At 53.5% G+C, this 27977-nt stretch overlaps 1 protein-coding gene and 1 pseudogene across 1 annotated transcript; both read right to left on the bottom strand.

Moving 5' to 3' along the window:
- Positions 1–60: 60 nt before the first annotated feature.
- Pdzk1 (PDZ domain containing 1) lies at positions 61–27966 on the bottom strand. Its single transcript, XM_026381656.2, has 9 exons — positions 27935–27966; positions 12160–12371; positions 11629–11878; positions 9624–9760; positions 8422–8617; positions 7525–7721; positions 4175–4399; positions 3156–3440; positions 61–619 (listed from the first exon to the last, which is right to left on the bottom strand). The coding sequence occupies exons 2-9, from the start codon at positions 12367–12369 to the stop codon at positions 566–568; spliced, it is 1554 nt and encodes a 517-aa protein (XP_026237441.1). The 5' UTR covers positions 12370–12371; positions 27935–27966; the 3' UTR covers positions 61–565.
- On the bottom strand, positions 1643–2173 carry LOC113177124 (nucleophosmin pseudogene; annotated as a pseudogene).
- Positions 27967–27977: the final 11 nt, after the last annotated feature.

Here is a 27977-nt window from a genome sequence, read left to right as displayed (position 1 = left end):
CTCTAAAAAATGTTTAGGATACTCAAATGCATCTTAAGACAATTATGAATGTTATCACTTTTATTATTAAGGTCTTATTCTATATTATCATGGTTTTAGAAGATCAGAGCATAAAAAGTTTTTTGTCCAAAACAAAAGCACTACTAAGGTTACACCAGCTAATAGGGAGGTTTCAAGCATAGTCAAAAGGCATTTTAATAGTATTTATTCCAGCAACCACAGCATTTCTGTAAAAGCATGATTTTAATCAGATCTGCTTAGATATTTTTATTTAGCAACTCTCACATATATAGATTATGAGCTTTTTTGGTGTTCAAGGAGCCTATAGGAGTAAGAGAATCATTAGAGAAATGGAGTTGAGTTGAAGCCTGGAGGAGATCACTTAAAAATGATGTGACTCCTGCCTTACATCTTCCTAAGAACCATAAATAAGCCACCTGCAAGAGCAGCAGCCCCTAAGGCAAATGACAACTGCAGACGGTCACACAGGTGGAATGCAGGCAGTAAGTGGAGAAAGTCAATTCTGGACCCTTAGCAGTGTCGGCCAAAGGGGTCATTCCCGGCATCACATCTCTGTATCTTCAGAACTGGAAGAAGAATGCGAGGCTGTGCTGTGGGCCTGTGCAAAGACAAGAGAGGGTTTACAGATTGTGAATGTCAGGAGAGGGGTGGCTTATTCTAGAGTCACTTCTAGGAGACAGGTGATCTGAGTCCTGCACTTGGCTTTGTTTCCAACTTGCTATTTGACACATGAACGAATTTCTTAACGTCATATATTTTTCTCTTCTATAACACTAGCATGGAACTGTAATTAACCACCTATAGAGGAATTGTTAAGATAATTAGAATACTTATTAAGCTTTCTAGAATATAAGGTCAGTGTTTATTTTATGTTCATTAAAATGAGTATTTGTTATTTATTTCACCAATCAGTAGAATAGAAAAAAATATTGAATTCATCTTTTTTTTTTACTTTATTAAAGTACTGAGTTTATTTCATATATATATTTGTGTTCCCACCATTTCCATGTCTGACCACCACTACTACTAATAAAACATTATCATAACATCCCATAACACTTAAAAACCAAGCAAAGGTGGAGTTCCATCTTTAAAAACTAAACAGGCACTGCCAGGCACAGTGGCCCACACCTGTAATCCTAGAGGCTGAGGCAGGAGGATCACGAGTTCAGAGCCAGCCTCAGCAATGGCGAGGCCTAAGCAACTCAGTGAGACCCTGTCTCTAAATAAAATTCAAAATAGGACGGGGGGTGTGGCTCAGTGGTCAAATGCCCTGAGTTCAAGCCCCGTACCAAAAAAAAAAGGATTTTGGACAACACATTTGGCAATGAAACCTGGACATTTACCAAACACAGTAGGGAAAGCTCTCACTTTGCATAGTAAAAAGGACAGCCAGATACCAACTGTTACAGAAATGAAACAAGACAGATTTTTTTTTTTTTTTTTTTTTTTTTTTGGTTGTCAATGGACCTTTATTTACCTGTGGTGGTGAGAATCGAACCCAGTGCCTTACACATGCTAGGCCAGCTCTCTACCACTGAGCCCCAGCCCAGGCCTGAAGATGGACACTGTTGTCTCAGAGGCTTCCGCACTGCAGAGATCCTGAGTGGCCTCTGGTGGGTCACGCAGAGCATCTCTCACCTACCAACTCCACTGTGGGGAGACAGCCCCCTTGTCCTGTGCTTGCTTGCATTTCTGCCTTAGCGTCTTCTGCAGAACCAGGCCCTTGGAGTTTTAGGAGTTCTCCCTGGTTTCTGCCTTAGCATCTTCTGCAGAACCAGGCCCTTGGAGTTTTAGGAGTTCTTCCTGTTTTTTGAAGGACTCGACCTTTTGATCTTGGTGTTGGTGGTTGGGTTGGGGCTGGAGTGTCACGTACAGATGTCTTCACTGGCGCTTTTTCCTCATCAAAATCGTCATCTGTCGTCTTCGACAAATGCAGCAAGTTTTCCTCTCTCCTGGGGAAGCTTGCTGCCACCTCGGGGCAGATGGCTTTCCAGGACACTGAAGAGTCTCACCCTGCCCCTTCGTCTTCTGACGCTGCATCCTGCTCCGCAGCTACCAAGTGCTGCCCACTAATGTGCCCAGGCCTAGAGCCACACTGCAACCTGAAGACCTCAGGTGGGGATTTCAGGGCCCCCAGGGGGGCCGTTGGCCAGCGTCACTTTCACCACAGGGCGTCACGATCCACTGCCCTGCCACACTGTGCAATGTGCCCTTTGCACCAGCCCCTAAAGTGACTGTAACGTAACTGCCATCATCGCTGTCCACCTTCAAGTGATGGTCTTCTTCAGCCTTGAGCTCAACCAAGAAGACAGTTCTGGGGCTCCGGGGCTCCAGTCCACATCTGCGGACTCCTCATGGGGTGGCAGCACGCACTCCAGTGAGAGAGAGGGTGGAGGGAAGTAGGCCGCCCCGGGGAAGAGAGGCGCAGGCGGAGTTGGGCCTTGTGCATTCAGCTCTGGAGTCCTCGCCTCGCCACGAGTGTCTCGACAAACTTGGACCATCGATGTGCTCTTGGACCTCAGATACTTAGGAGAGGAGAATGAAGGGCAGAGGTGGGCTCAGCGGCAGAGCTCCTGCCTGGCACGTGGGAGGCACTGGGTTTGGTCCTCAGCACCACATTAAAAAATATTAAAGTTATGTCCCTCTACAAGTTAAAAAATATTTTTAATGAATTTACCTAATCCAGGTGTAAACAGAATGATGCTTAATCTTTCCTAGTAATAAAGCAATAACACCTGCCAATTATTTTCTCAAACTGTCCCCAACATCATTTTTGTGTTTACTGTGAGCAGATACTGGTTAAAGCATTTCAAGACCTTAGTATAATTCTGAGACAGTTCTAGAAATCATCCCTTTCTAATAGGTAGGAAACTGGGGACCAAGCAGGTGAACCCATCTACCCAGGACCACAAGTGACAGAACAGAATCTAGCGGAAAGTCTGCCTGTCCTGTGCCCCCTGTGGTCCTGACGCCGCGGCGCGCTATGGAAATGGGAGCTTGCCGTGCACACCTCCCTTCCACGGTCACTTTGCTCTTCACCAGATCTTCCAACACGAGGAAACAGTAGGAACAGACACCAGGTGACCTGTTAGGGGCTCTAAGGGACAAAAGGGAAGCGGAGCGTCACTCACTCGTTCTTTGGCCACGGGCGGGTCGTGCTCTGACGCTGCCCCTGGTTCTTCTGTGGAATCGGCAGCCAGTGGGTCAGCCATGGAGGACACAATAGGGACTTTCTTGGCCTGGAAATAAGCATAGGCCTTCTTTCCACAGACCAGGAGCGTGACATTCTTCCCACTGCCCTGGATCCTGTCCACCACCTTCTCATAGGGCTCCTCCAGCACATTCAGCCCATTTACCTCGATGACGATGTCCCCGTCCTCCAGCCCAGCCTGAGCAGCAGGGCCGCCCTCCTGCACCTGTGAGCACAAGTTCCGAGTTATCCATTGTAAGCGGGAAGAGGGGCACTTTGAGAATTTGTTCTCAGCCGTGTCACCTCTCCAGTTCTTTAGCTGCGACTCCCACACTTGGGTGAGCAGTGTGACCAGCTGGGTGAAAGTCGCGCTTTCTGTTCTCAAGGCTGTGGACGCCGTAGGTCCCCCTAGGGACCCCCCCTCCCAGCTGGGGACCACCAGATGGTGATGATCAGTCCTGTGGGGGAAGGCACTCTGCCAGGTGCACAGGGCTGACAGTGCGACAGGCAGATGAGCTCGCTGATGGAGACAGGCAGGTAGGACACAGGTCGGCACAGACGTGAGCTTCTAGTATGACTTACTCGGAGGGTGCGGGACTGTGAAAGTACTGAGCCCCAGTGAGATAAACGTCTGCAGTGTACCATTTTTTTTCCTTTGTTTTTGGGGGTGGGGAGGGGCCCAGAGATTGAACCCAGGGGTGCTTAACCACTGAGCCACATCCCTAGCCATTTTTTATTTATTTTGATACAGGGCCTCACTGAGTTGCTTAGGGCCTGCTAAGTTGCTGAGGCTGCCTTTGAACTTGCCACCCTCCTGCCTCAGCCTCCCCAGACACTGGGATTACAGGCGTGAGCCACGGCATCTAGAAGTATCACCTTTTTATTAAGCCATCAATGGGTGGAAGAAGCTAAGACTCTTCCAATTGTAACACTGTTCACTGGACGCTGGAATCAGATTACCTGTTTGATGAACGAGCCTGGCTGACCCTGAATTGCATTTAAGTGAAAACCATAGCCATTTTCATCTTTCATCAGTCTGCAGAGTTTAGGCCTGTGATCTGCTACTTCCTCAGTAGTATCTGGACTTGAGACGTCCAGAGGAGCAGGGATAGAAGCTGGAGCCTCTTTGATAGAACCATTAGGTATTTCTTGACTTTGATAGTAGAAAAATGGAGAAAACTGAGCCTTTTGAAAATAGAGAAAAAATAGTTACTCATCAGTAAATGTGCTTGTTTTATTTATAAGGTACCATACATGTACCACTCCTCTTCTGGATCCAACTAATTACAGGCTATAAAATTCTTCTAGTACCCAAGCCAGGAAAAGTATAAAAGAAGATTGAGCACAGTTGTGGAATTATATGAACATATGCAGACGTGTATAAATATGAACTAAAAGCAGGATAGAATTCTGTACAAGAAGCCAAAAGGATGACCGTCGCTAGTACCTGGGGCAATTTAGTGGTGGACACTTGCCTAGCATGCACAGCGCCCTGGATTTGCTGTCCAGCACCACCAAAAAAAAAAAAAAGAATTTCTGGTTTCTCTTGACACCATGATACTGAGCCAGTCCCCTTCAGTAAGATGGTCATTAGAGCTCCTCAGACACGTCACAGTAAAACACAGCACACTGACGACCCAGACGCCAGAAGACCCTGTGCGCACGGTACTGACTGGGGAAGGTGTCACGTGATGGACAGCAGTCCCTCTCCACCCCTTGCTGGGTGCCGGGTTCTGCTGTGTTGGTTGTACTGTCATGGTTCTGACTGCTCGCAGGCACTCCAGTTATGCCACACTCCCACCCAGGGTTCAACCAAGGCACTCTTAACCGCTGAGCCACAGCTAGCCTTTTTTTTTTTTTTTTTTAAGTGTATTTAGAGCTGGGTCTCACTGAGTTGCTCAGGACCTCACTAATTTACTGAGGATGGCTTTGAACTGGCAACCCTCCTGCCCCAGCCTCCTGAGCCCCTGGGATTACAGACATGTGCCACCGCGCCCGGTACTCCCTGCCATCTTTAAATACTTGTGATCCATCTCAACTACCAGACCGCACAGGTGAAGAAAGCAATGTTGGTCTTGGACACAGAAGCACAGGACGGGAAACGGACATTGTTTAATAGAACCAAGAGCTTTATCAGCTGGTGTTTTAGGAAGGCTGATGTGGGTGTGGTCTAATCTGGATCAGAAGTTACCTTGCTGCCTGCAAAGGCCCAGGACGTTTGTTAGGCAACGAACAGGAAGTGAGCCAACGGAAGGCAAGGCGAGCACAGTGTGCGCTCCACCCCAGTCGCACTGGAGCCTCCTGGCTAAAATCAGATGTTTGGTCCTCTGGTTTCTCATCTGTCTTACTAACCACAAAACCGCACCTCCTTCCTGAGAGTGCTACCAGCACAGAACCTCGTCCCCAATTCAACAACCCTAGACCTATCAGTGACACATTTGCAAATGTTCCACACCAGAGACTCTTTATCAGAGTGACTCATCATATACCAAAATATCTCCAGGAGCGCAACCTGCACAAGCAGATCAACTATCCCAGGAGCAGTCCATCTCTGGGCAAATGACAGGGACCTTTAACACTTAGTTTCATTCATTCTTTGAGTCTTTAGTTATCTAGTATGTGCCAGGAACTGAACAGGTTTTCACATATTCACCGATACCTCTCAGAAGACCCACCACCTGCCTCAACCTCTCAGCTTACTTTGGAGAGCTGGGCCGCCACCTTTTTAGAGCAGAGTTTTCTTTTATATTAACCAAAGAAGAATAAAGTAACATTTAAGCATTCTATGATCGTTCTGAAAGATTAAGAAGAGTTGGAAAGGACCAGATGGCAGGATCCCTAGAGCAGTGAGTGGTCGGCTAACTTCAGCCTTAGTCACCAGGCGGTGGCTTCCAGAGTCTCTCCCCTAATTACCAACTGGCACAGGGTAGGGTTCTCCTCAGAACTGCACATAATATGGACTTAGCCTAAATATTAACTCACTCGACCTTCTGACAGCCCTTCGCAGTCACTACCCCACCTTCTAACCAAGGAGACTGAGGCATGAGGAAGGTAACTTGTCCAGGGTACTGTAGTTCAAGGGTGGTCTGATGCCAGCACAAGGAGGTAGCTACCTCCAGAGCCACGTCCGTCACTTTGTGGTGGGGGTGTTTCCGCAGCACCAGGCATCGACAGGACCTCGTGCCAGCCAGACAAGCACTTGCATGGAGCGTCACTAAAGCAGATCTCACCATCTCGTATTCATACGATATTAATCATGCCTTCCAGCCAGCTAGTCATCCATCACTGCTTTACCTCCTCTATGGGTTCTCTTTGTTTCATTCCAAATTTAATAAAGTAGGGTAGGAACAAGCGGCCTGACACTGGAAACTTCTATCCACAGCAACATTGTTCCAGGATCGAGTATTCTTTGGGGACGGTTGTTCAACTAACTAAAAACCCACTGACATCTGTCATTCAGTCTATTATTTGATCTTGTTTACAAAAACATCCTGAAATACTTCATCTATGTGTCAAGGAGGAGGGTGATAAAATGAATCAAGAGACCAAGAACTTGGAGTGGATTACTGGCTTCAGTCCTCGCTGGGTGACTGTAGCAAGTCACTTCCTCTCAGCTCCAGTGTCCTCCTATGTAAAAATATCACCTCCATTCTATCCCTCCTCCTGTACCCTTTATGTGCCCTTAGGCGTTTCTGTTGTCTATCACGTAAGAACAAGAACCTTTTTTCTTATTCATCTTTATGACCAACCCCTAGCAAAGCAGAAGGTACTTAAGCCCCCAGATTTCTATTAAATTAGCCTCAACCCTAATTCTTTTGATAAAATAAATGTGTTTTAAAACATGCAAACAGTAACTGTTAGAATGATAGTTGTTAAAGGAGAAGTAAGATTAATTTGGTACAACTTGGTCCTGCTAAATCTGTTCCAAACTGTTTGATAATCTTTTCTGGGCTTTTACATAAGATTGATGGAACTTAAAATTCAATTATTTTCTGTTTGGGGAAGTTGGGGGGGGGTCTGGGTCTGTGTCTGTCTGTCTCTCTCTCTCTCTCTCTCTCTCTCTCTCTCTCTCTCTCTCTCTCTCTCTCTCTCTCCAGGCTTATGTTCTCCATAGATTATCTTGGTTGGCAAGAGTCGTTCTGTAGTGTATTCACAAATTCTTTCAAGATCTTAGGTCCAAGGACTTAGAACCCCTCAGTAATCCCCAAGCATTTTCATATCAGTACCAATTTGAGCCTCAATTCAGCTCAGCGATGCTCATCACCTCCTTCCAGTTTGGGAGCAGGGGTGGTGGCCCAGCCCTGACTCACCAGTCTGTAAATGCTCTCTGTCTCCGCGTCGACCACCAGCAGTGAGGTCTGGTCTCCGCCCTTTTTGATCATTCCCACCACACTGTCATGATCCAGGTTTTCCACAGACTCCCCGTTGACAGCAACCACCAGGTCGTTGTTCTTCAAGCCAGCTGCCTCTGCTGGACTTCCGGAGTCTATGTCCTTGATGATCTGACCTATCCCCCCCCCAAAAAAAAAGATAGAATTATCAGAAAAGCCCCTAAAACAAAAACTGGGAGTTCAAAGCCCTGATGAACTAAAAAATAAATTTAAAAAAAGACTCGGATGAACTAAAAGGTGTGCGGAGTAGGACGAGTGTCCCTCCCTCCCTCCCTCCGCCTCCGGGAGGCCTGTGAGCGCCCTGTCTGGGTGGTTCTCCTGCTTAGGACACGAGGGAACAGACCCTTGACAAGGAAAGGGCTCAGGGTTAAAGGTCGTGTTAATACAAGACTGGCACCGATCTCGGCAGGGGAGCAGCTGAAGAGGAAGTCAGAGAGGGTCCTGGGACCCATGAATCTGACACCAAGTTGAGCCCTGAGAGTCAGGCCCCTGGCCACCGCGCTGGGTCTGGAGCACGGCGTGTGCACCTCGGGAAGGAGCAGCCCCCGCCGGATCTCACTCTTCCTGTCCCTCACGCTAGTTTTCACAAGTTCCCGTACTCGGCAGCTCTCTCCTAGATCCTTCAAATCTGGTACATTCAAATCAAAACTCACTTCTGCCCACTTTGGGATCCCAGCATCGGCCTCCCGGGTGACCCAGAAGCTGACCTAGCTAGGCCTCCTGTTCTTGGCCGTTTCCACCTAGACCTGGTGGCCTCTAGGCTGGACTGGGACCATCAGTAGGTCACACTGCGGGGCCCTGCTCCTGGTGACTCGCCTTTCCGCTCCGGGCTTGCCTTCAGATAGAACCCGTAGCCGTGGCTGCCCCTCTTCATCTCCACCAGTCGGGGCTGACGAGGCAGGAGTTCCAAACTGGCCGCCTCCCTCTTGAATGGTGTCTTCTGCTCACTGTGCCGCTTGCCAGTCTCTCTGTCCACCAGCAGGAACACGACGCGGTTCCCCGACTTCCTCACCTGCAGCACACACGGGAAGCCTGTCCGTCCCCAAGAACAAGGCTGGGAGGAAGAGGCTCCTCTGGGGCAGTCTCCACAGCCCACGGAGTGGCCACTCCAGCCTCCGCTGGCCGGGATGCTGCGCCCGCTTTGTCCTCTCTCCACCTCTAGGGTTGTTGCTCCTTCATCAAGGGGGACTTCACCAACACGCGTCCACCGGACCCACAAAGGCAGGTGGGGGAAGGCCCGCACAGGAGTTTGGAAAAGAAAGAAAGCAGGGTCCACTTGGAAGGCCATTCACCAAGAGGAGAGAAGGCCGGTCCAGCTCAGGAGTCCAGGTGACCTCGGAGGAGACCCCTGTCCCCGTGGGTCCTGGACACTTTACAGCGTCCCCTCTCCGTAGCTTCACTCTCCTGTGGTTTGTTACCCGCAGTCAACTGCAGGCCAGAAACCCTGAACGGAGACTCCCAGGAGTATCTCCTAGGTTCTGGATGGCATGACCCTCTAAGATGGAGTCCCCTGCCATCGCCCCGCACCTGCCCAGGACAGGAATCATCCCTTGTCCACCATATCCACCCTGTGCACACTGTCCACACCACCTGTCCCTTAGTCACATGGCCACCTTCTGGAAATAGCAGATGGTCCTGAACCTGATAGATTCTGTTTTTTCCTGCACTCACACACTTATGATAAAGTTTGGTTTATAAATTAAGCGCAGTGATTAATAAGTAACAAAAGTTATTTAAAACATAGGCACTGTGTTTCTGGAATTTTCTATTTAATCACTTCAGGTGACCACAGGTGACCAGCACAGGAAGTGGGAGTGTGTGAGGAGCAGCACTGTGCAAACCGGGTTCTTCAGACTCTAGGTGAAAGCCCAGCTGAGGCTCCAGTTCCAAGGCCCTGCAGTAGCCCTGCTGGGCCACGGGCGAGTCTCTCCACCCCAGGGTCCATCTCTCAGAAACCTACCCGCCACCCGCCTGCCACCCCTTCCAGTGAGAGGGAGGGACAGACGCCCTGGGTCTACCTTCTCTACCACCTCCTCGTGGCCGGCCGCCTCCACGTTCTCTCCATTTACTTCAATCAGGTGGTCGTCAGCCAGGACGCCGGCCCTCATGGCCACACCCTGGGGTGTGAGATCAGTCACGTACACTCCCTTCTTACCTGGAAGAGAGCGGGGCGGGAACCGTCGCACAGAGAAGCTGGGGTCCAGTGGAAAAGGCTCTCCTCCCAGGGGCGCGACAGCAGAGCTTCCAACTTCAGAGCTCGCTCACGTGACCCCCAGGGGCTGACCTAGAATCCGTCACCGCTCCCAGCACTAAGGTGGACATGGTCATACTTAGCAGGTATCTGTTCATTTTAATAGAATTCTGAGCCCGACTAAGTCTCAGGTGGCAATGGCCCCTAGAACCAGAAAATGCTTCATCATTGCGTCCCTCTCTTGGCATTTGTGGAATGAGGAGGCATCTGCTCCGTCTCCTCCTTTGTGAGTAGCACTGTCACCACCATCAGCTACCAGTGGAGTCACGGGTCAGTGGGAGGGAGGGAAAGCACAGTGCATTTGCATGGGGCGAGTGGGGTACCAGTTAACAAGCGTCAGTCCTTCCACGGTACTGAGATTTCACAATTAACACGGCATGAGACCCTCTCACTCCACTCACGATTACCAAGAATACAGGTCACTACCAATGGTGGCGAGGATGGGGGGAAAGGCACACTCCTACACTGCTGGTGGGACTGCAAATTGGTGCAACCACTCTGGAAAGCAGGATGGAGATTCCTCAGAAAACTTGGAATGGAACCACCATTTGACCTAATTATCCTACTCCTTGGACTTAAAAGCAGCACACTACAGGGACAGAGGCACATGAAGGTTCTCAGCAGCTCAATTCACAACAGCTAAGCTAGGGAACCAGCCTGGGTGTCCTTCAACAGATGGATGGATGAAGAGTGTGGTGTGTATACACACAGCAGAATTCACTCCGCCGTCAAGAAGAATGAGGTGATGGCATCTGCCGGTAAATGGATGGAACTGGAGACTGTCGTGCTAAGTGAAATAAGCCAGCCCCCAAAATCAAAGGTCAAATATGCTCTCTGTTAGGTGGACGCTAACTCACAATATGGGGGGATAGAAGTTCACGGGACTAGACAGAGGGGAATGAAGGGAAGGGAGGGGACATGGGAAGAGGAGAGACAGTGGAACCAGTCAGACACAACTTTCCCGTGTTCACATGGGAACACACGACCCAAGTAACACCACGTCGTGTACCACCACAAGAACAGGAGTCATGCTTCATGCACGTATAGTGTCAAAACACCTTCTGTCACTTATAAATTTAAACAATAAAAAATTAAAAATGTTAAGAGCTACTGATACTTCAATGTAGGCAAAGGGTCGCTCTAGGTGACTGTATGAATTACATATCAGGAAAACTGGAACCGCATTTCCCGAGGCACTTGACATTTCTCCTGGTACCTTTATATACCTCTGCGTTTCCTACAAAAACATCTTCCCCTCCGGGTACTGGTCAGTCCACACCTCTGAAATGATGGAGATAGGATCTGCATGCTCCCTGAGGGCCAGGGCTTCTCAGGTATGTGGCCAGCGTCAGGGACACACCTCAGAACAGTGGGGCGGAGCTGCGGACAGGAACTGCCTACCCCAGGCCCTCAGCCACAGTCACCATGTCACCTGCTCCAGAATTTGCTGAATAATGACCGCCCTTCCCCCGGGTGGGGGAAGGCCCTCCTGTCCTGCCTCCCTCCACCCTCACCCCCAGACGCTGGGGGTAACAAAGTAGCATCAGCCCCCCTCCCTCTGGCCTCAAAGGGCCGTCAAGCTGACCAGCGGTGGCGGGGAACCAGAGTGCAGGGCCCCCACCAGCCCTCCCTGGTGTCCGCCTGATGACCCTCACTGCACAACAGAGCCAGGGGGACCTCGGGGACCACTGAAGAGACAGTCAAACAGCAAGAGTCATCGGCCAACAGAGAACCTGCTGGAAGGGGCTCTCCGTGTCCTGCCGTGAGCTCACCTTGGACAGTCTTCAGGGAGAAGCCGTAGCTGCTGCCCTCCTTCACCAGGTAGCAGAGCCTCGGCCGGGCGCATGGCCCCGCCGTCCCGCTCACCACGGGGGCCAGGGTTGTGGCGTCCAAGCCCCGCTCCTCCAGGCTCTGGCCCAGCTCTCGCAAGTCCACCCGTTTTTTGATGGCTTTCTCGTAGGACTCTCCGTCCAGAACCAGTAAAGTCACTGCATTCCCGCTCTTCCTGACCAGATCCACCACCTGGGAAGAGAGGGCTGGCACGTCCTAGCCCTGCCATGGCTCCCCGCCCCCGGCCCCGTGCAGACCAGCTGGGCTCTGGCACCAGACAGCCCCTCTCGGGCCGGCTTCCCAGGGAGGAATGCCCACTGGGCACAGTGTGGGTTACTAGGGGACTCGGGGGCCAACATCACTGATACCTCCTTGCCAGCGGCTGCCGGGGGAAAAACCAAGTCCTGCTGGCCCGAATCACACCCCGCAGAGCTGTGGGGGCTGGAGAGACCCTGAGAACCCGCCTCACCCACCTGCACATGCTCCTTCTTGTCCACAAAGGTGCCATTGATCCTAAGAACTCTGTCCCCATCCAGGAGACCTGCCTTCTCTGCTGGGCTACCCTTCTCAACCACGCGGACCAGGTGGCCGTCTGTGTCCTTCTCGATCCGCAGGAAGAAGCCGTAGCTTTGCCCTTCTTCTTTGGACAGTCGGCATTCCCGGGGGCTGAAGGCGGAGGCCATTTCTGTGGTGAAGAAAACAAACGGGCAAAGAGTTGAACTGGATCAGAACCTTCTTCTCCAATCCCAGGCTTCTCTTCTCCACCTCTGTTCTCCACGTCCCCGCGCGGCCACACTGGGTGTCCAGGGCGTCACCACCAGGACTGGCTATTTCGCCAAGCAGCACTTTCCTCTGGAGTCTCAGACCGGGTCACTGGGGACCGGACACAGAGGTTTCCCTTTCATCAGCCCAGCCAGACCCCTTCTCGTCCCCTCGCCTAAAGAAATCAGATCCAGTACCTGACGCAGAATTCTCAAGATGTGTGGGAGCCCGTCCGGGGCCAGGCGATAAGGACAGACCCCTGGACAAGACGGGGAGGACCTGAGCGCATTCCTACACGGTGGACACTCACCCAGAGGGAGACTTAGAGCCACGGGGGGGGGGGCAGCAGAGGGTCTGGGAACGGCGGAGGAATGAAGAGCAGCTTCCGGGAGAATGGCTCTTCCACCAAGGGAAGGTCAGTGGGAGTCCTTGAGAGGACCTCAGACAATGGCACAGTCGGCCCAGAGCCCCCTGGCCATGTGGTGGCCCCAGAGCCGCTTGGCCATGTGGTGCCGCCACAGAGACAGTGGGACAGGCCCCAGGGTGACAGTCCCTCGGCAGGAATGCGAGAGAGGCCCCGAGGCCAGATCAGGTTCTCCCTCCTGAGGTGGCTCCTCCTCCCATCTGTCCTGTCCCCTCTTGCCATTGCAGGACCAGGACTGGAGCCCTGAGAAGGGGCCAGGCCATCTCAGCTGGGAGCAGCTTGGAGGTCATTCCCCATTTTTTCATAAAAATGAAAGATAAAAATTGATAGAGCTGCGCACCGTGTCCCACGTCTATCATCCCAGCCACTCGGGAGGCTGAGGCAGGAGGATCGCGAGTTCAAATCCAGCCTCAGCAACAGTGAGGCACTAAGCAACTCAGGGAGACCCTGTCTCTAATAAAACACAAAACAGGGCAGGGGATGGGGCTCAGTGGTCGTGGGCCCCTGAGTTCAATCCCCAGGGCCAAAAAAAAAAAAAAGACATTCGCCGTGGGAGACAGTGACACAGTGTCGGCTATGAGCACAGCCCTTCCTGCTCTGGCCTGAATGTTTAACTTTTTGTAGATGTCGATGGACACCAGCTTTGATTTTGTGTTTATGTGGTGCTGAGGATCGACCCAGGGCCTCCCACGAGCTAGGAAAGCTCTGCCTGAGCCCCAGCAACCCCACTGGGGCTGATTTTGAAACATGTTTTTCTCCCTCTCCCAGCCAACCTGGGGTGGGGGCATGAATTCAGGGTGCCTTGTTCCCTTCCTGGAAATAGGCATCAGTCCTGAGCACACACCCCCACGGGAATGAAGCAGTTTGAACCTAGGGGTGGCCCAGAAGGTCTGAGAAATTAGTCTCCCCAAACAGCAAGTGGATGGCCAGCCCAGATGAGAAGCCCTGATATCTAGACTTCAATGGCCTTTTCCACCCTCTGTCCCTGCGATGGGCAGAGCCACAGCCTCATGTCTCTCCCTGGATAGAAAAGCAACCAAACCTTTTTACTGTTTCCTCAAAGGAAGCGTAGGTGGGGCGGAGGAGTGGTCAGGACAAGTGGGAAGAACTACCGAGGCTCTGACCCACCCATGCATCCTGCCAGTGCTCCTCCAACAGTGCTCCTATAGAGGTGCCCCTCTAACAGTACTCCTCCAACAGTGCTCCTATAGAGGTGCCCCTCTAACAGTGCTCCTCCAACAGTGCTCCTATAGAGGTGCCCTCTAACAGTGCTCCTCCAACAGTGCTCCTCCAACAGTGCCCCTCTAACAGTGCTCCTCCAACAGTGCTCCTATAGAGGTGCCCCTCTAACAGTACTCCTCCAACAGTGCTCCTATAGAGGTGCCCCTCTAACAGTACTCCTCCAACAGTGCTCCTATAGAGGTGCCCCTCTAACAGTGCTCCTCCAACAGTGCTCCTATAGAGGTGCCCCTCTAACAGTGCTCCTCCAACAGTGCTCCTATAGAGGTGCCCTCTAACAGTGCTCCTCCAACAGTGCTCCTCCAACAGTGCCCCTCTAACAGTGCTCCTCCAACAGTGCTCCTATAGAGGTGCCCCTCTAACAGTACTCCTCCAACAGTGCTCCTATAGAGGTGCCCTCTAACAGTGCTCCTCTAACAGTGCTCCTCCAACAGTGCCCCTATAAAGGTGCCCCTCTAACAGTGCCCCTCCAACAGTGCCCCTCTAACACTGCCCTCTAACACTGCCCTCTAACACTGCCCTCTAACACTGCCCTCTAACACTGCCCTCTAACACTGCCCTCTAACACTGCCCTCTAACACTGACCTCTAACACTGCTCCTCTAACACTGCCCTCTAACACTGCCCCTCTAACACTGCCCTCTAACACTGCCCTCTAACACTGCCCTCTAACACTGCCCTCTAACACTGCCCCTCTAACACTGCCCTCTAACACTGCCCTCTAACACTGCCCTCTAACACTGCCCTCTAACACTGCCCTCTAACACTGCCCCTCTAACACTGCCCTCTAACACTGCCCTCTAACACTGCCCCTCTAACACTGCCCTCTAACACTGCCCTCTAACACTGCCCTCTAACACTGCCCCTCTAACACTGCCCTCTAACACTGCCCTCTAACACTGCCCTCTAACACTGCCCCTCTAACACTGCCCCTCTAACACTGCCCTCTAACACTGCCCTCTAACACTGCCCCTCTAACACTGCCCTCTAACACTGCCCCTCTAACAGTGCCCCTCTAACACTGCCCTCTAACACTGCCCTCTAACACTGCCCTCTAACACTGCCCTCTAACACTGCCCTCTAACACTGCCCTCTAACACTGCCCCTCTAACACTGCCCCTCTAACACTGCCCTCTAACACTGCCCTCTAACACTGCCCTCTAACACTGCCCTCTAACACTGCCCCTCTAACACTGCCCTCTAACACTGCCCCTCTAACACTGCCCCTCTAACACTGCCCTCTAACACTGCCCTCTAACACTGCCCTCTAACACTGCCCTCTAACACTGCCCTCTAACACTGCCCTCTAACACTGCCCTCTAACACTGCCCTCTAACACTGCCCCTCTAACACTGCCCCTCTAACACTGCCCTCTAACACTGCCCCTCTAACACTGCCCTCTAACACTGCCCCTCTAACACTGCCCCTCTAACACTGCCCTCTAACACTGCCCTCTAACACTGCCCTCTAACACTGCCCTCTAACACTGCTCCCCTACCCGTGGCCCTCTCTCCGTGGCCCTCTCTCTGTGGCCCTCTCACCGTGGCCTCTAACCCTGGTCACTTTTTGCTGGGATCCCGTCCAGGCTGCCCTCCCACTCATTTGTAAATGGCCGTTTCTTTCTCCTCCTCTCTCCCTGCCCCTTCCTCCCCGCCCTCCCTAGTTCAGGAGAGCAGGTCCCCTCCTTCCCCATCCTGGGCACAGCCATGTGTCCCTGGGCACACAGCCACCACAGGAACAAAGTGACCCAGACTTTGGGAAGGTGCCAGGCGATCTCAGGAGTGGCTCACCCAGGTTATGGGGTCACACCTCCAGTGGAGGACACGTGGCGTCTCAAGCCCTGCTCCTGGTCGGCAGAGTCCCAGCCTGGGGACAGGGCCCTGTGTTTCTCCTCTGCTTCTTTTTCCTTTTTCTCAGAACCGTGTCCTGGTCACTGGATTGACGCGGGGACCAGGGCCGAGATTCTGGCCACCCCCCAAGGCCTTCCTGGGGGCCGAACAGCAGGAGGCTGATGGAGGGCTCCAGGGCCGAGCAGAGGGCCCAGCGGACTCTGGAGTCCGCCTGCAGGCCAAGCCCCGTGTCCCCCACGGCTCCCTGCCTGCAACTCAGAGAGGAGCCCAGAGTATCCCGACTGTCCCTTCCTAGGTGGGACTAGATGGCCACACAGGGGACAGAGAGGACAGAGCAGGGACGCGGCCACAGAGGGCTCCGGGTTCCCTGAACCGTGCCAGGGAGTCCAAGATGGCCGTCTCTGACCTTGTGCCCACAGAGCAGCAGTGCCACCTGGGCGGCAGGCCTCCCACTGCCCATGACGCGGCCTGCTCACACGTCCACAGCAGCCCATGAGGAAGAGGTCGGAAAACAAGAAGCTCCCCCGGCATCCAGGGAGGAGGGGGAAGGCGCTCTACAGGGGTCACGCCGGACCTGGGGAAAGGCCCAGGCATCCCCGCCTGTGTCCTCAGTGCTGGCCCCGCTCTCCGGTCCAGTCCCGACTCTGCTCTTCCACCTGTGCTGCCGGCCAGCCTACAGGCGTCGTGCCCATCTAGCCCAGGCTCACGCCCAGAGCCCGCCAGCTTTCACACCCAGGCCCTGCAGACCTCCAGGGAACGGAGGGCTGCCCCCAAACACCACAGATTCACAGCCGTCCCTAGGACCAGAGTAAAGGCCACTGGGTCCCCTCGCTCTGCCACAGCGCTCACCCCGAAAGCCCTGCCCTTGGCAGTTCAGCCACAGGCCCTGGCTCTTTCCTTATGGCTGAGGGTGGAAAGTGGGACTTCCGCACTAGCAGGACTGGTCCTGTGTTTGGGGACAAGGTTTTTCCATGTCCCCCTGGAGACCCCAAAGCCCAACATTCACAAGGAGACACAAATCGCTCTTTCTTGGCAAAATCTCAAGTTGCCTTTTGCTTGCTGGGTTGGTCAAAGAGTTTCAGCAGACAGACAGATGGCTCGCCCCTGCTCCCACAGTGGCGCGGCCTCGGGCGCTGAGGGCGCGTGCTCTCTGTCTGCAGCTGAAGCCACCGTCAAAGCCAGCAGCCCCTGCTCCCAGGACAGACTGGCCGGGAGCCCCAGGGCTGAGCGCCAGAGTCAGACCCAGCACCAGCGCCTGGGCCGCTCTGTGTGCTGCCCCCGGTCAGGGGCCTGGGCTCTGGCTCACAGGCCAGCCAGGAAGGGCCTTGTATGTCAGAGCCCATTCCCTCTCTCCCCCTCCATCACGGCTTCCTGCAGAGGTCCTGGCCAGGCCCTGACAGACGGATGTCGTGAGGTCACGTCAGAGTCCAGCAAACCTTCCGCGGGCTCCACCTCCAGTTCAGTAGCCAAAACAGAACCCTGTAATGACAGCGCTGACCCCTCTGAGCTCCAGGGGAAAGTCGATACCTGGCAGGAAGATCTGTGGGGACCAGGACAGAGCTCTGAGGGCAGACGGGAAGTCCGGCGAGAGCCAGAGACGTTTTTTCTAGCAATCTTAATTATTAATCATGGCAGTCCTCCTAGACATCCTACTCTGTTCCAAAACAAATCATGTCACCAGGAAAATAACGCGCCACGGTCAAGCAGGAAAAATAGGCACATTTAGAAGCCAGGAAAGTGAGGTGACACCCCCGAGCTTGCAGGTGGGACCTCCGAGGATCGTCAGCATGGAAAGAATCAAAGCCACTGGGCTGTCCCCACGGGAAATAAACAGCTGTGGGGTCCAGAGAGCGTCTTCCAAGCCCAGGGCAAGGGGGGCCTTCTCAGCCATCCATCCCTCACCATCAGTCAACCCCACCCCACCCCCGCTGCCCGCCCAGAGCGGGTCACGCCGAGCGCTAGCCTCAGGGCCTGGCTGCATGACTGAGGCCCAAACAGAAGGGCTCCAGGGTCTCATGTTCCCCTCAGCTGGGGGCCAGGGGCCGATCCTCAGTGCAGCTGCAGGAAAAGCAAGGCGCAGTGAGCAGGGCTTGTGGGGAGCCTGCCCGCCCTTCAGCCTGCACGTCAGAAAGGCTGCTCCACGTGGACCTGGCCTTTAAAAATCACCAGGGAGCCGGCATGCTGGGTCACGCCTGCAATCCCATCGCAAGTTCAGAGCCCGCCGCAGCAACTTAGCAAGGCCCCGTCTCCAAACACAGAATAAAGAGCTGAGGACGTAACGCAGTGGTGACGTGTCCCTGGTGCACTACCCAGTACTAAAACAAATAAATAAAAGTTTAAAACCAACACCACCACATGACGAGCATGAACTCCCACACGCTCGCCCACAGAGCGGGTCACCGAGGAAACAGCCCGGCCAGGAGAGACCCTGGGTCCTGCCTCCCGTAGAGTCCTCAAGAGCCAGCCCTGTCCCCAGGGAGTGTCCCAGCCAATGGGCACACACGGCAACCCAAGGCCGGCGCCTTGTGCCTTTCTTCCAAGTCCCAGCTCTGAGCCAGGGAAACAGCATCAACAGAGAAGGACGTTTTACCTGTGGATCTGGGGGAGGTCCCACCTCTCAGCCAGCCCTAAAATCTCGTCCTGGGGCCCGAGTCACAGTGCTGAGCGCCAGCTCCACTTCGGTCCTCGCCCCCTGCCAACGTCTTCCTCCCCCCACTAGCAGGCGGAGGAGGCGAGGCCCGGGCGGGGCAGGGACATGATCTAGGTAGAGCTGGCACCCACGCGGGCAGGAGGCTGGCCAGCAGAAGGGAACTGGGGAGGACCAGAAGGGCCTGATCCCCATCCAAGGGGGCTGGCTCAGTGTGGTGTCAGCGGGTCACTCAGAGCTTTTAAGTAGCGCCAGAGCAGGAGTTGGGTTCCAGGAATGGTGGGTGGCATGAGTGGACCAAAGGCCCCTGGAGGAGGGCCAGGTAGGAGAGAGGCTGTTGCCATGATCCTCACACCTGGTGAGAGGACAGAATGCAGGTCACAGAGGCACAGGGCTGGGTGTCCGAGGTCTGAACTCCTCATCCTGCCCCCCGAGGTCTGGCCATGAAGGGGCGAGGTAAGAACAGCAGCCACACAGATGCCCACGCTACTCCACTGGCCGGGTCTAGGGTCCAGGGGCAGCCTGCCGCACCCGTCGGTGCAGAGCCCACAGCTGCTGCACTCCCACGGCCCTGTGGACCCCACAGGTAGCGTCTTGGTTGTGGTCTCCCTGCCAGGAAGGGCGCTGCCTCTCAGGGTCACGTGACAGCCAAGTCCTTTGAGGCCACAGCCACAGCTCAGCGTGAACCCAGCTGTGCTCTGGTTCCCATCAGACACAGCGTGGCAAAGGTCTCGACTGCAGCCACCTCTTTTACGACTCCCTGAACCTATCGTCGGAGCTCCGTTTTTTCTACTAACCCACTTTGAGGCTTTCCTGCCGTCCAGCCTGGACTCCACTTACCAGTATGGAGTGAACTGTGCCCCTAACCCTCCAGTGTGACTCTCAGCTGCAGGGACCTCAGTGGGTTTAAGATCCCTAAGGGTGAGACCCTGACCAACAGGGGAAGAGATCTCAGGGAAAAGACCAAGGACACTGCAGGTGGAGGAAGGAGTCCTCAGAGGAGCCCAACCTGCTGACCCCTTGACCTTGAGCTCCAGCCTCCAGAACCTCCAGAGGACAGTCGCAGCAGCCCTAGGATGTTCTGAGTGGCGCCCACTCAGCCTGGGTGCTGGAAAGGGGAGGGTCGAAGGAAACCCAGTTCATGGACTGGTGAGTGCCAGAAAAGTGATACTATTAAAATGTGGTATCAGTCGGACCCAGTGGTGTGATCCCAGTGGCTCGGGAGGCTGAGGCAGGAGGATCCCAAGTTCAAAGCCAGCCTCAGCAACAGTGAGACACTGAGCAACTCAGTGAGACCCTGTCTCTAAATAAAATATAAAACGGGGCTGGGATGTGGCTCAGTGGTCGAGTGCACCCCAGTTCAATCCTCAGTAACCCCCACCAAAAAAGAAGCAAATAGATTCTAAACTGCCAAGGTGGCTATTTCTGATGCGTCATGGAACAGGTGAATCAGAGCTGGGATAGCCGTCTGAAGGGAAAGTGGAGTGATGGATGCTATTTATTTATTGGTATTTGTGATTGAACCTGGGTGTTCTACCACTGAGCTCAATCCCCAGACCTTTTTATTCTGAGACAGGGTCTGACTACGTTTCTGACGCTGGCTTCAGATTTAAAACCCTCCTGCCTCACTCAGCTGGAATCACAATCGCGTGCCACCACACCTGGCTCATTTTTAACATTAGAAAGGTCAGCCTGTGCCAGGCTCGGGGCACATCCTGTCATCCCAGCAGCTCAGGAGGCCAAGGCAGGAGGATCACGAGTTCAAAGCCAGCCTCAGCCATGAAGGGAGGCTCTAAACAAGTTAGTGAGACCCTGACTCAAAATAAAAACAGCTGTGGCCGGGGCTCGGTGGCAGAGCAGGGCTGGGTCGCCTCTCCAGCACTAAGAGAAACCCGACCGTCAGCCTGGGTGCAGGAAGGGCTGAGGTGCAGAGCCGAGGAAGCATCGGCCTTGGTAAAGAGGACAGAGAGGGGTCGGGGGCAGAAGAAAAGAAGGTGCTTATTTCAGTTTCAGTCTCTCCTGAAAAGCACTTGGAAAAGTGGCAAACAGGCAACTTGGAGAACATGGAATAGAAGTGTCACACCAAATACCCTTGGTCAGATAGACCGGTGAACGTGACCAGGAGCGGACTCAGATCGACTGGACTCAGCGCCAACAGGCTGCTGCCTCGAGGAGACAAGAGGCTCGGGTGCCGGACCTTCCAACTTCTCAGGGGAATCTGGATTTTTTTTTTTTTTAACCCGGGGATTGAACTCAGGGGCTTAACCACTGAGCCACACCCCAGCCCTTTTTATAGTTTACTTAGAAACATGGTCTCACAGAGTTGCTTAGGGCCTCAAATAAGTTGCTGAGGCTGACTTTGAACTTGCCATCCTCCTGCCTCAGCCTCCTGAGCTGCTGGGATTACAGGCGTGCGCCACGGCATCCACTGAATCTGGAAGTTGTTATTTATGTAAAATGTCCCCATTTTTAAAAACCAATGACTATTTCAAACTTCTAAGTAACTCCATGTAAACTCAAACGGAACTGAACCTCTGGACTGGCAATCTGTAACCAGTGGAAAAAGGATTTCTGATGCCGCAGCACTCTTTCACTACAAGGAGTCAGAAAAACTGAATAAAAATGAAAGATCATTAAAAAATCATGCAGCGCGATCAAATCGCTTTCATCCCAGGGTGCAAAGATGATTCAACATATAGAACTCTTTTTCCAGTACTGGGGATCGAACCCAGGGCCTAGCACGGTACCACTGAGCTACAGCCCGAACTCTAATGTGTAAATTGATAAACGGACCACACCACAAAAATAGAACCAAGGACCAAAAATCACATTATGGACCAGGGTTTCAAAGCCAAGTCTAGTTCTTAATCCCAGTTTCCCTCCTTGCTGGCAGTGAGATCACGGACAAATTCTTTCTTTATTTTTTCTTTTTCTTTTTTTCTTTGTATCGAGGATTGAACTCAGGGGCACTTGACCACCGAGCCACATCCCCAGCCTCATTTTGTACTGTATTTAGAGACAGGGTCTCACTGAGTGGCTTAGGGCCTCGCTGTTGATGAGGCTGGCTTTGAACTCGAGATCCTCCTGCCTCAGCCTCCTGAGTGGCTGGGATCACAGGCGTGTGCCACTGCGCCCAGCAGGCAAGTTCTTTAATTGGGAGCTGAAGACTGAAGTCCACCTAGCATAGAGACCACATATGGAGACGTTGAACGTTACTCAAGATAGAATAGGAAAAGCATTTACGTTCAGTATCTGGAGCACAGGAGCCCACGCCATGCAAGTCATCTTCTCTCCCGTCCCCTGCTGGGAGCCCTTGGACACCGGGGCTCCCCTTTCCTGTGGAATTTTGAGCAGGGTTCCCGGTTCTGTGTTGAAGCTGGAGGGATGGTGGCGTTGAGAATATGGCAGCACCTGGATTCTCAGGGCAGAGCTTCTCCACCTGCTCACTTCAGACCCCCTCTGCAAAGCCGTTGTTACTGTTAAAAGTCGGGGAGCCCAGACCTAGCCGGACTTGGAGTGGCGCGGGAGTCTGAAAGCCCGAGACTCAGGAGCAGAACCAACGCGGTGGACCAAAGCGCTGTAAGATAGGAGTGCCCAGGAGCTTCAACAGAAGTCAAAACCCAGTGGCAGAGAGACCCCGACCTGAAGCAGGCCAGCTCCCAGAGCAGTGACCAGGGCCAGAGTCACGCTTGACCTGAGATCCAGACCTCGGGCCCAGACCGGCCCCGGGTGCCAGCTGAATTCCCAAAAGGATCAGAGGGACACGACAACAGGCACTCTGCTGGGAGGCGGAAAAACCAGGAGGGGCCATCAGGAAGGGCCAGGTGCCACGGCCACAATCAGGCCGGAGAGCGCACGGGGCCATGCAGCGGATCATTCCATACACAGTGATCCACGGGGGTCCCGGACGCCAGCATCTCGTCACCTCAGTCGTCAGCATCCACTGTGCAGTCGACCAGCCGTCTCTCCCGCCAGGCCCTGGTCTGCCCCCGGGAGCCAGGGAAAGGCTTCCTGGGCTGTGGAGAGCCAGCGGTCGGGTGACGCTGTCTGACCCTGGTCCCTGTGCCCGGGGAGGGCCTCTGATGACGTGACAGGGGTGAACCCCCGAGTGAACTCCGCCTGCTTCGGGGGAGCATGAGGGAGAGCAGGGTCTCCTGGCCCCTGGCACCCCGACACTCTGCGCCTCCCACTGAGCTCTGAGCCCTCTGTGAGACACCTGCCCTTCAGGAAGCCCGCCGCGGCGTCTGCACAGGGTGCACTCGTGAGGAATGCTGTCCCTCCACATGTGTGCGCATCGGCCCAGCAAGAGAGTCCTCAACGTGCTGGAAACAGAGCTGGAGACGCGGTGACGCGAGTCCCACCACGCAGCAGGCGAGAACGCCCGTGGGCATCGCCCTGGCACACGCTCCCGGCCTCGGCCAGGCCCTCCTCCCTCAGAGCCTCGGGGCGGGCTCTGGTTTCTGACGACATCTCAGCCGACACTGACCGAATGTCTGAGGCAAGGGAGAGACAAAAGGCGATTTCTGTGATGGTGCTGGAGATGGGCCTCGCTCGGCCACCTCCTGCCGGGCCAGGGCTCTACCCTCAGCCACGTCCCCAGCACCAAAGGGCATCCCCGGGCTGCGCTGGGCTGGGGCTCAGGGGTAGAGCACTTGCCCAGCAGGTGTGAGGCCCTGGGTTCAATTCTCAGCACCACTCATAAATAAATAAAATGAAGTCCATTGACAACTAAAAAATAATAATAATAGTAAAAAAAAAAACAAAAGGCGATCCATCCCAGCGTGGTGGCACACAACTGTGATCTCAGTGACTCGGAGACTGAGACAGGGGGTCGTAAGTTCAAGGCCAGCCTCGGCAACTTATAGAGACCCTAAGTGACTTAGTGAAACCCTGTCTCAAAATTAAAAGGGCTGGCGGCTGCGAGGTGGCTCAGTGGTCAAGCACCCCCGAGTTCGACTGTCAGTGCCGGAAGAAGAGGCAATCTGATTTCACCTTCTTCAAGACCACTTTTTCCTAGAGCCAACCCTCTAGTTTTGATGCAGATCATACAGAAGTCCATCTGGATTCCTCTTTTAAAAAGCCACAGTGGTGGACGCTCGCCTAGCATGCACAAGGCACCGGGTTCGGTCCTCAGCACCACATAAATGTAAAATAAAGATATTGTATCCACCTAAAGCTTAAGAATAAATATTTTTCAAAAAAAAGCAACAGCTGTGGAAATTCAGACACATTGTTATTTACTTGAAATAATTGATAATGGAAATTATAAGATGAGCAAGATCCTAAAATATGCTGTTTGCTGACTGTACCTCCCCACTGTGATGGTTACCGTTTGGGTTTAACCAGGGAGAGATTTCAAATGTGGAAGATCAAGCGCATTCCATTCAAAATCATCTAGAGAAGACTGATCATGGAGTCCGTGGACGATTCTTGTTTCTCTTTTATGATAAATAATAGAACTTGCTGAACCCAAAGTCCGCTCGGTCTGCTGATATCAAGTAGCCCTCCGACCCCAGCCCCTCTGAGCAGTACCTTGTCCTGTATGGAGGACTCTGGGAGTTGAAGGCCTTTCACCCCTCACTGCTGACCTCAGGTTTGAGAGTCGGGAGAAGAGATGGAGTCGATATTGCGGGAAGCAGAGGTGGCCACAGAGAGGACACCCTTAAGCTGCTGGCAGGACTGGTCCCTGAGACAGTCCCGCTGTTCTGAGGCTCGGCTGGACAAGGTCTCCCCCAGGTCAGCGTCTTGCTCTAACGCACTCTGAACTTGCACTTTTACCCCTCGCTATTTTCAGAGGAGCTCTCCCGACTCAAGTCCCCACAGTCACTGACTGAAGACAAACTTCCTGACCTTGCTCTCACCACGGCAGTCTCTAAAACACCACTCAAGAAATGAAAGTCCAGCCGGACGCGGTGGTGCACGCCTGTAATTTCAGCAACTCAGGAGGCCGAGGCAGGAGGATCTCAAGTTCAAAGCCAGCCTCCGCAATTGAGTGAGGCCCAAGATAACTTAGACTCTGTCTCTAATAATAAAAAGGTCTGGAGATGGGGCGCAGTGGTTAGTGCCCCTGGTTCAGTCCTTGGACTGGAAAAAAAAAAGCCCAGACTCCTTGCTCAGGCCTTGAGACTGAGCGTAGCCCAGCCCCGCTCACCTTTCTCTGCTCCTCGGTAGGCACCAAACTGTGGTAGGCTTGACCAGCCCCACCGGCCCACCCTTGCTCGGCTCAGGCTACTTGCTCTGCCTGGAACACCGTCCCCACTTCTGACTGCAGAGTAGGTGCTAAGTAAACATTTTTTCCAAGGGAATGAATTCAGGACTATTTTCAAAGCACAGTTCAAATTTAGGTCGTAACCAAACCCTGGCATGACTGCCACAGCCCTGAGGTATCACTCATCTTTTGAATGTCAAGCATCTTCTATGCATTCCGCAAGCTACCTTGAGAACCCACAGCCCGGCAGGTGTCGAGGTCAACACACGCTATAAACTGGCCGGCCTTCGAGCCCAGAGACCAGTGGGAAGAGTTAGGAAATAAAGATTGAACGGGCTCCAGCAGCCAGCCTACACACGTCTGAAGAGCTCTGATTTCATCTGAATGGGCCGTCTTAGAAGGAAAAAGGACCCGGAAAAGTCAGGTTGGCCTCACGTGGCTGCGGGGGCAGGGTTTCTTCCACCTCCACCCACTTTCCAGCTGCGAGGGGCCAAAGGTGTTAAGGGGACAGAAGTGGTTTGACTGGGAGAAGAGTCTCATCCCTGGCAGATTAGATGGCACCAGGAGTGGTTCTGGAGACGGAGCATTGGCCTACTGACAGGAAGAAGTAGGTCAGGTCACTGCGAAGCAACTTGGAATCCATCCCGTCGTCACAGAGGAACCTCAGGATTCCCCGTGTGTGTCCCCATCAAGACCCGTTCCCTGCCGAGCAGACGCCAGGCGTATCCCCACCACCAAGAACGTCCTCGATACAGCAGGAGAACAGGCCACGGGCACTTCTGCCGTGGAGTTTTGTTCCCCTGGTGGCGCCAGGCGAAGAGTGCCACCCACCTCAGAAGCTGGTGGCTGTTTCAGACCGAGAGCAAACCTCAGGAGGTGGCAGCAGGCCTTCGAGACTCCTGGCCACAACCAGGGCTGCGTCATTCTCTGGGGTCATGTGCATCTAAACTGCCTGTTACCAATGCTAACAGTGGCCCTCAGCCTGGGGGGCTCGGTGTGATTCTCCCATCTAACCCTAGCAGTAGGGACCAGATCCTGCCTGCTCGTTTCAGCGATGAGGAAACAGAGGCCTGGACAGGGAGAGGGATGGCACCTGGAATGCGGCTTCAGTCTCCAACGCCCACGCTCTTACCACTTGCCCTTACACCCCGACAGAGACCAGGGACATCTGGCAACCCTTCATGGAGGGCCGAGGGGAGGAGTTGAAGGGCTTGAGGAAAACAGATCTAGCCTTTGCTACTCTTCTTCAAAATTCCAGGTAACCAAGAAGAAGCGTTAACCCAGGTGTGACCAGAGAAGTCCACTTCCACATGGCCACCTGGCCCTGAGAGACGGCCTGAGAGGGTCAGAGCGCTTCACCTCTTTCTCCCGAGAAGCAGCTTATCAGACCCCTCCCCGCCTCACTGACCGCACCTCACCCAGACACCTGGGCACCAGGTGGAGGCCAGCTACTGCTCTAGGGGACGAGAGTACCAAGTGACCAGAGGACAAAACCCCTGCTCTCCTGAAGCTTGACATCTGGCAAAGGTAAAAAGCAAAAATCATCAAGATGACTTCAGTATTCTGAATACTACGGTGGTGGGGTGGGAGGGGGGCTGTCTAGAAAGCCTTCCTGGGAAGCAGCATCTGAGCCACACCCACACTCAGAGAACCAGGTCCACCTTATATGTGAGGTTCAAAAGGAGGATCGCAAGTTCAAGGCCAGCCTCAGGGACTTAGTGAGACTGTCTCTAAATAAAATATAGAAAGGGCTGGGGATGTGGCTCAGTGGCTGAGTGCCCCTGGGTCTTGAACCTGGGATTGCCCTAGTACCAAAAAAAAAAAAAAAAAAAAAGACATTAGTAATCATCTAGTCTCAGCTCTAGCTGTAGGTGAGCCATAGAGGCTCCAGGAGAGTAAAGACTGGGATAAGCTGTTCAGCTGCCTGCACGGCTGTTTCTTCCTGACATTCTGTAGAGCCTTTGAGATGATATATTTGAAATATAAGCATCTTACACTTATGTGTTTAATCCCCTCAAACATCTTCCTATGTACAGCTGTGTTTCGGTACAGCCCTGGAGGAAAGACGACGGGCCTTCCTTCACTGCACGGATTAAGGGGGCTCCGCTGGCTAAGGGCCTGTTACAAACAACTGCGTCAAACCCTCTTTGCTTGTGTTCCAGGACTGTATTCTTTCCCCAGACGAGAAGCACTTGTGGTCTATGAATGCAAGACATGATCATCACCTTCCTATTTTATGATGCAGAGAACATACAGATGAGTCAAAGATAAGAGCAATTTACTTAGCCCTGACAAATGCAAAGTCCCAGAGTCACCTGTGTGGGAAGAACCTGTCACCCAGGTGACTGCACAACCGTGGCCCCAGGCAGTCAGGGTCCCAGGACTCCTGCACACATTGCAGGAATTTTAGTAAATTAAGGAGAACGTGTTTCTCTGCTGAGTTAGCCCAAGAGTGTTCAGAGCTGGATCCAGACCAGACCAGGAGTCCTCAGAGCTGACAAACCTCAATCAAAGCCACATCTAAGCCATTCAGCTCTTCTACTTAGGAAGCAAGCTACTAGCAGTTCCCAAACGCCCAAACGCGTCTGCACATCAGAATCACCTGGGAGAAGGTCAAGGTAACCCAGGGCTTTCAGGTTCCCTCGAGTCGCAGATTCACAAAGTCCAGAGGGCAGAGCCTAGAATCTGTTCTAGAATTCAGTCTGTAAGTCCACGGGCTGTTTTTCACTTAGTTAAAGGGACAGAGGGAAGGGCGTGTCTCTACTGCCCAGCCAGAGGGGCCTCCTTCTAAGGGTGGCTTTGGAGGAAAGTCCTCTTTAATGTGCCAAGTCCCTGCACAGGAGGGGGTCCTCAGAGAAGCTTCCTGAGCGCAGACCCCCAACACCCTGGAGACTGGAGATCAGCTTCCCAATCAGCAGAGCCTCCCCCTCAAGCTGCCCCTCAGGGGGCAGCATGGACAGTCCCTAACCCACGCCCTGCTCCCAGCCCCCACAGAAGTGCCCTTTCTCCCTGCCTCGCCTCGGCTCTGGGCAGCCAGCTACTTACAGGGGGAAAGGAAAGAAAGAAGGTACTGCGGGCCGGTGGCCAGCACCCAGTCGGGGGACCCAGCCAGTTCCTACCTGTCCCTGGAAGGAAGAGGAGCTGCTCTGTGCCTCGGAGTGC

Source organism: Urocitellus parryii, chromosome 11 (assembly GCF_045843805.1).
Source record: "Urocitellus parryii isolate mUroPar1 chromosome 11, mUroPar1.hap1, whole genome shotgun sequence".
In the NCBI taxonomy this organism is placed as follows: domain Eukaryota; kingdom Metazoa; phylum Chordata; class Mammalia; order Rodentia; family Sciuridae; genus Urocitellus; species Urocitellus parryii.
The sequence above is the reverse complement of the archived record's forward strand: the minus strand, read 5'-3'. Positions and strand labels throughout refer to the sequence as shown.

Bases quoted from the DNA above. Each gene is read 5' to 3' on its own strand.
- Pdzk1 (XM_026381656.2), bottom strand. From the start codon at position 12,369: ATGGCCTCCGCCTTCAGCCCCCGGGAATGCCGACTGTCCAAAGAAGAA. The intron at 11,879-12,159 runs GTGGGTGAGGCG...CTCTCTTCCCAG, and splicing joins ACAAGAAGGAGCATGTGCAG to GTGGTGGATCTGGTCAGGAA. The intron at 620-3,155 runs GTGAGTGACGCT...GTCTTTGCACAG, and splicing joins CGCCCGTGGCCAAAGAACGA to GCCCACAGCACAGCCTCGCA.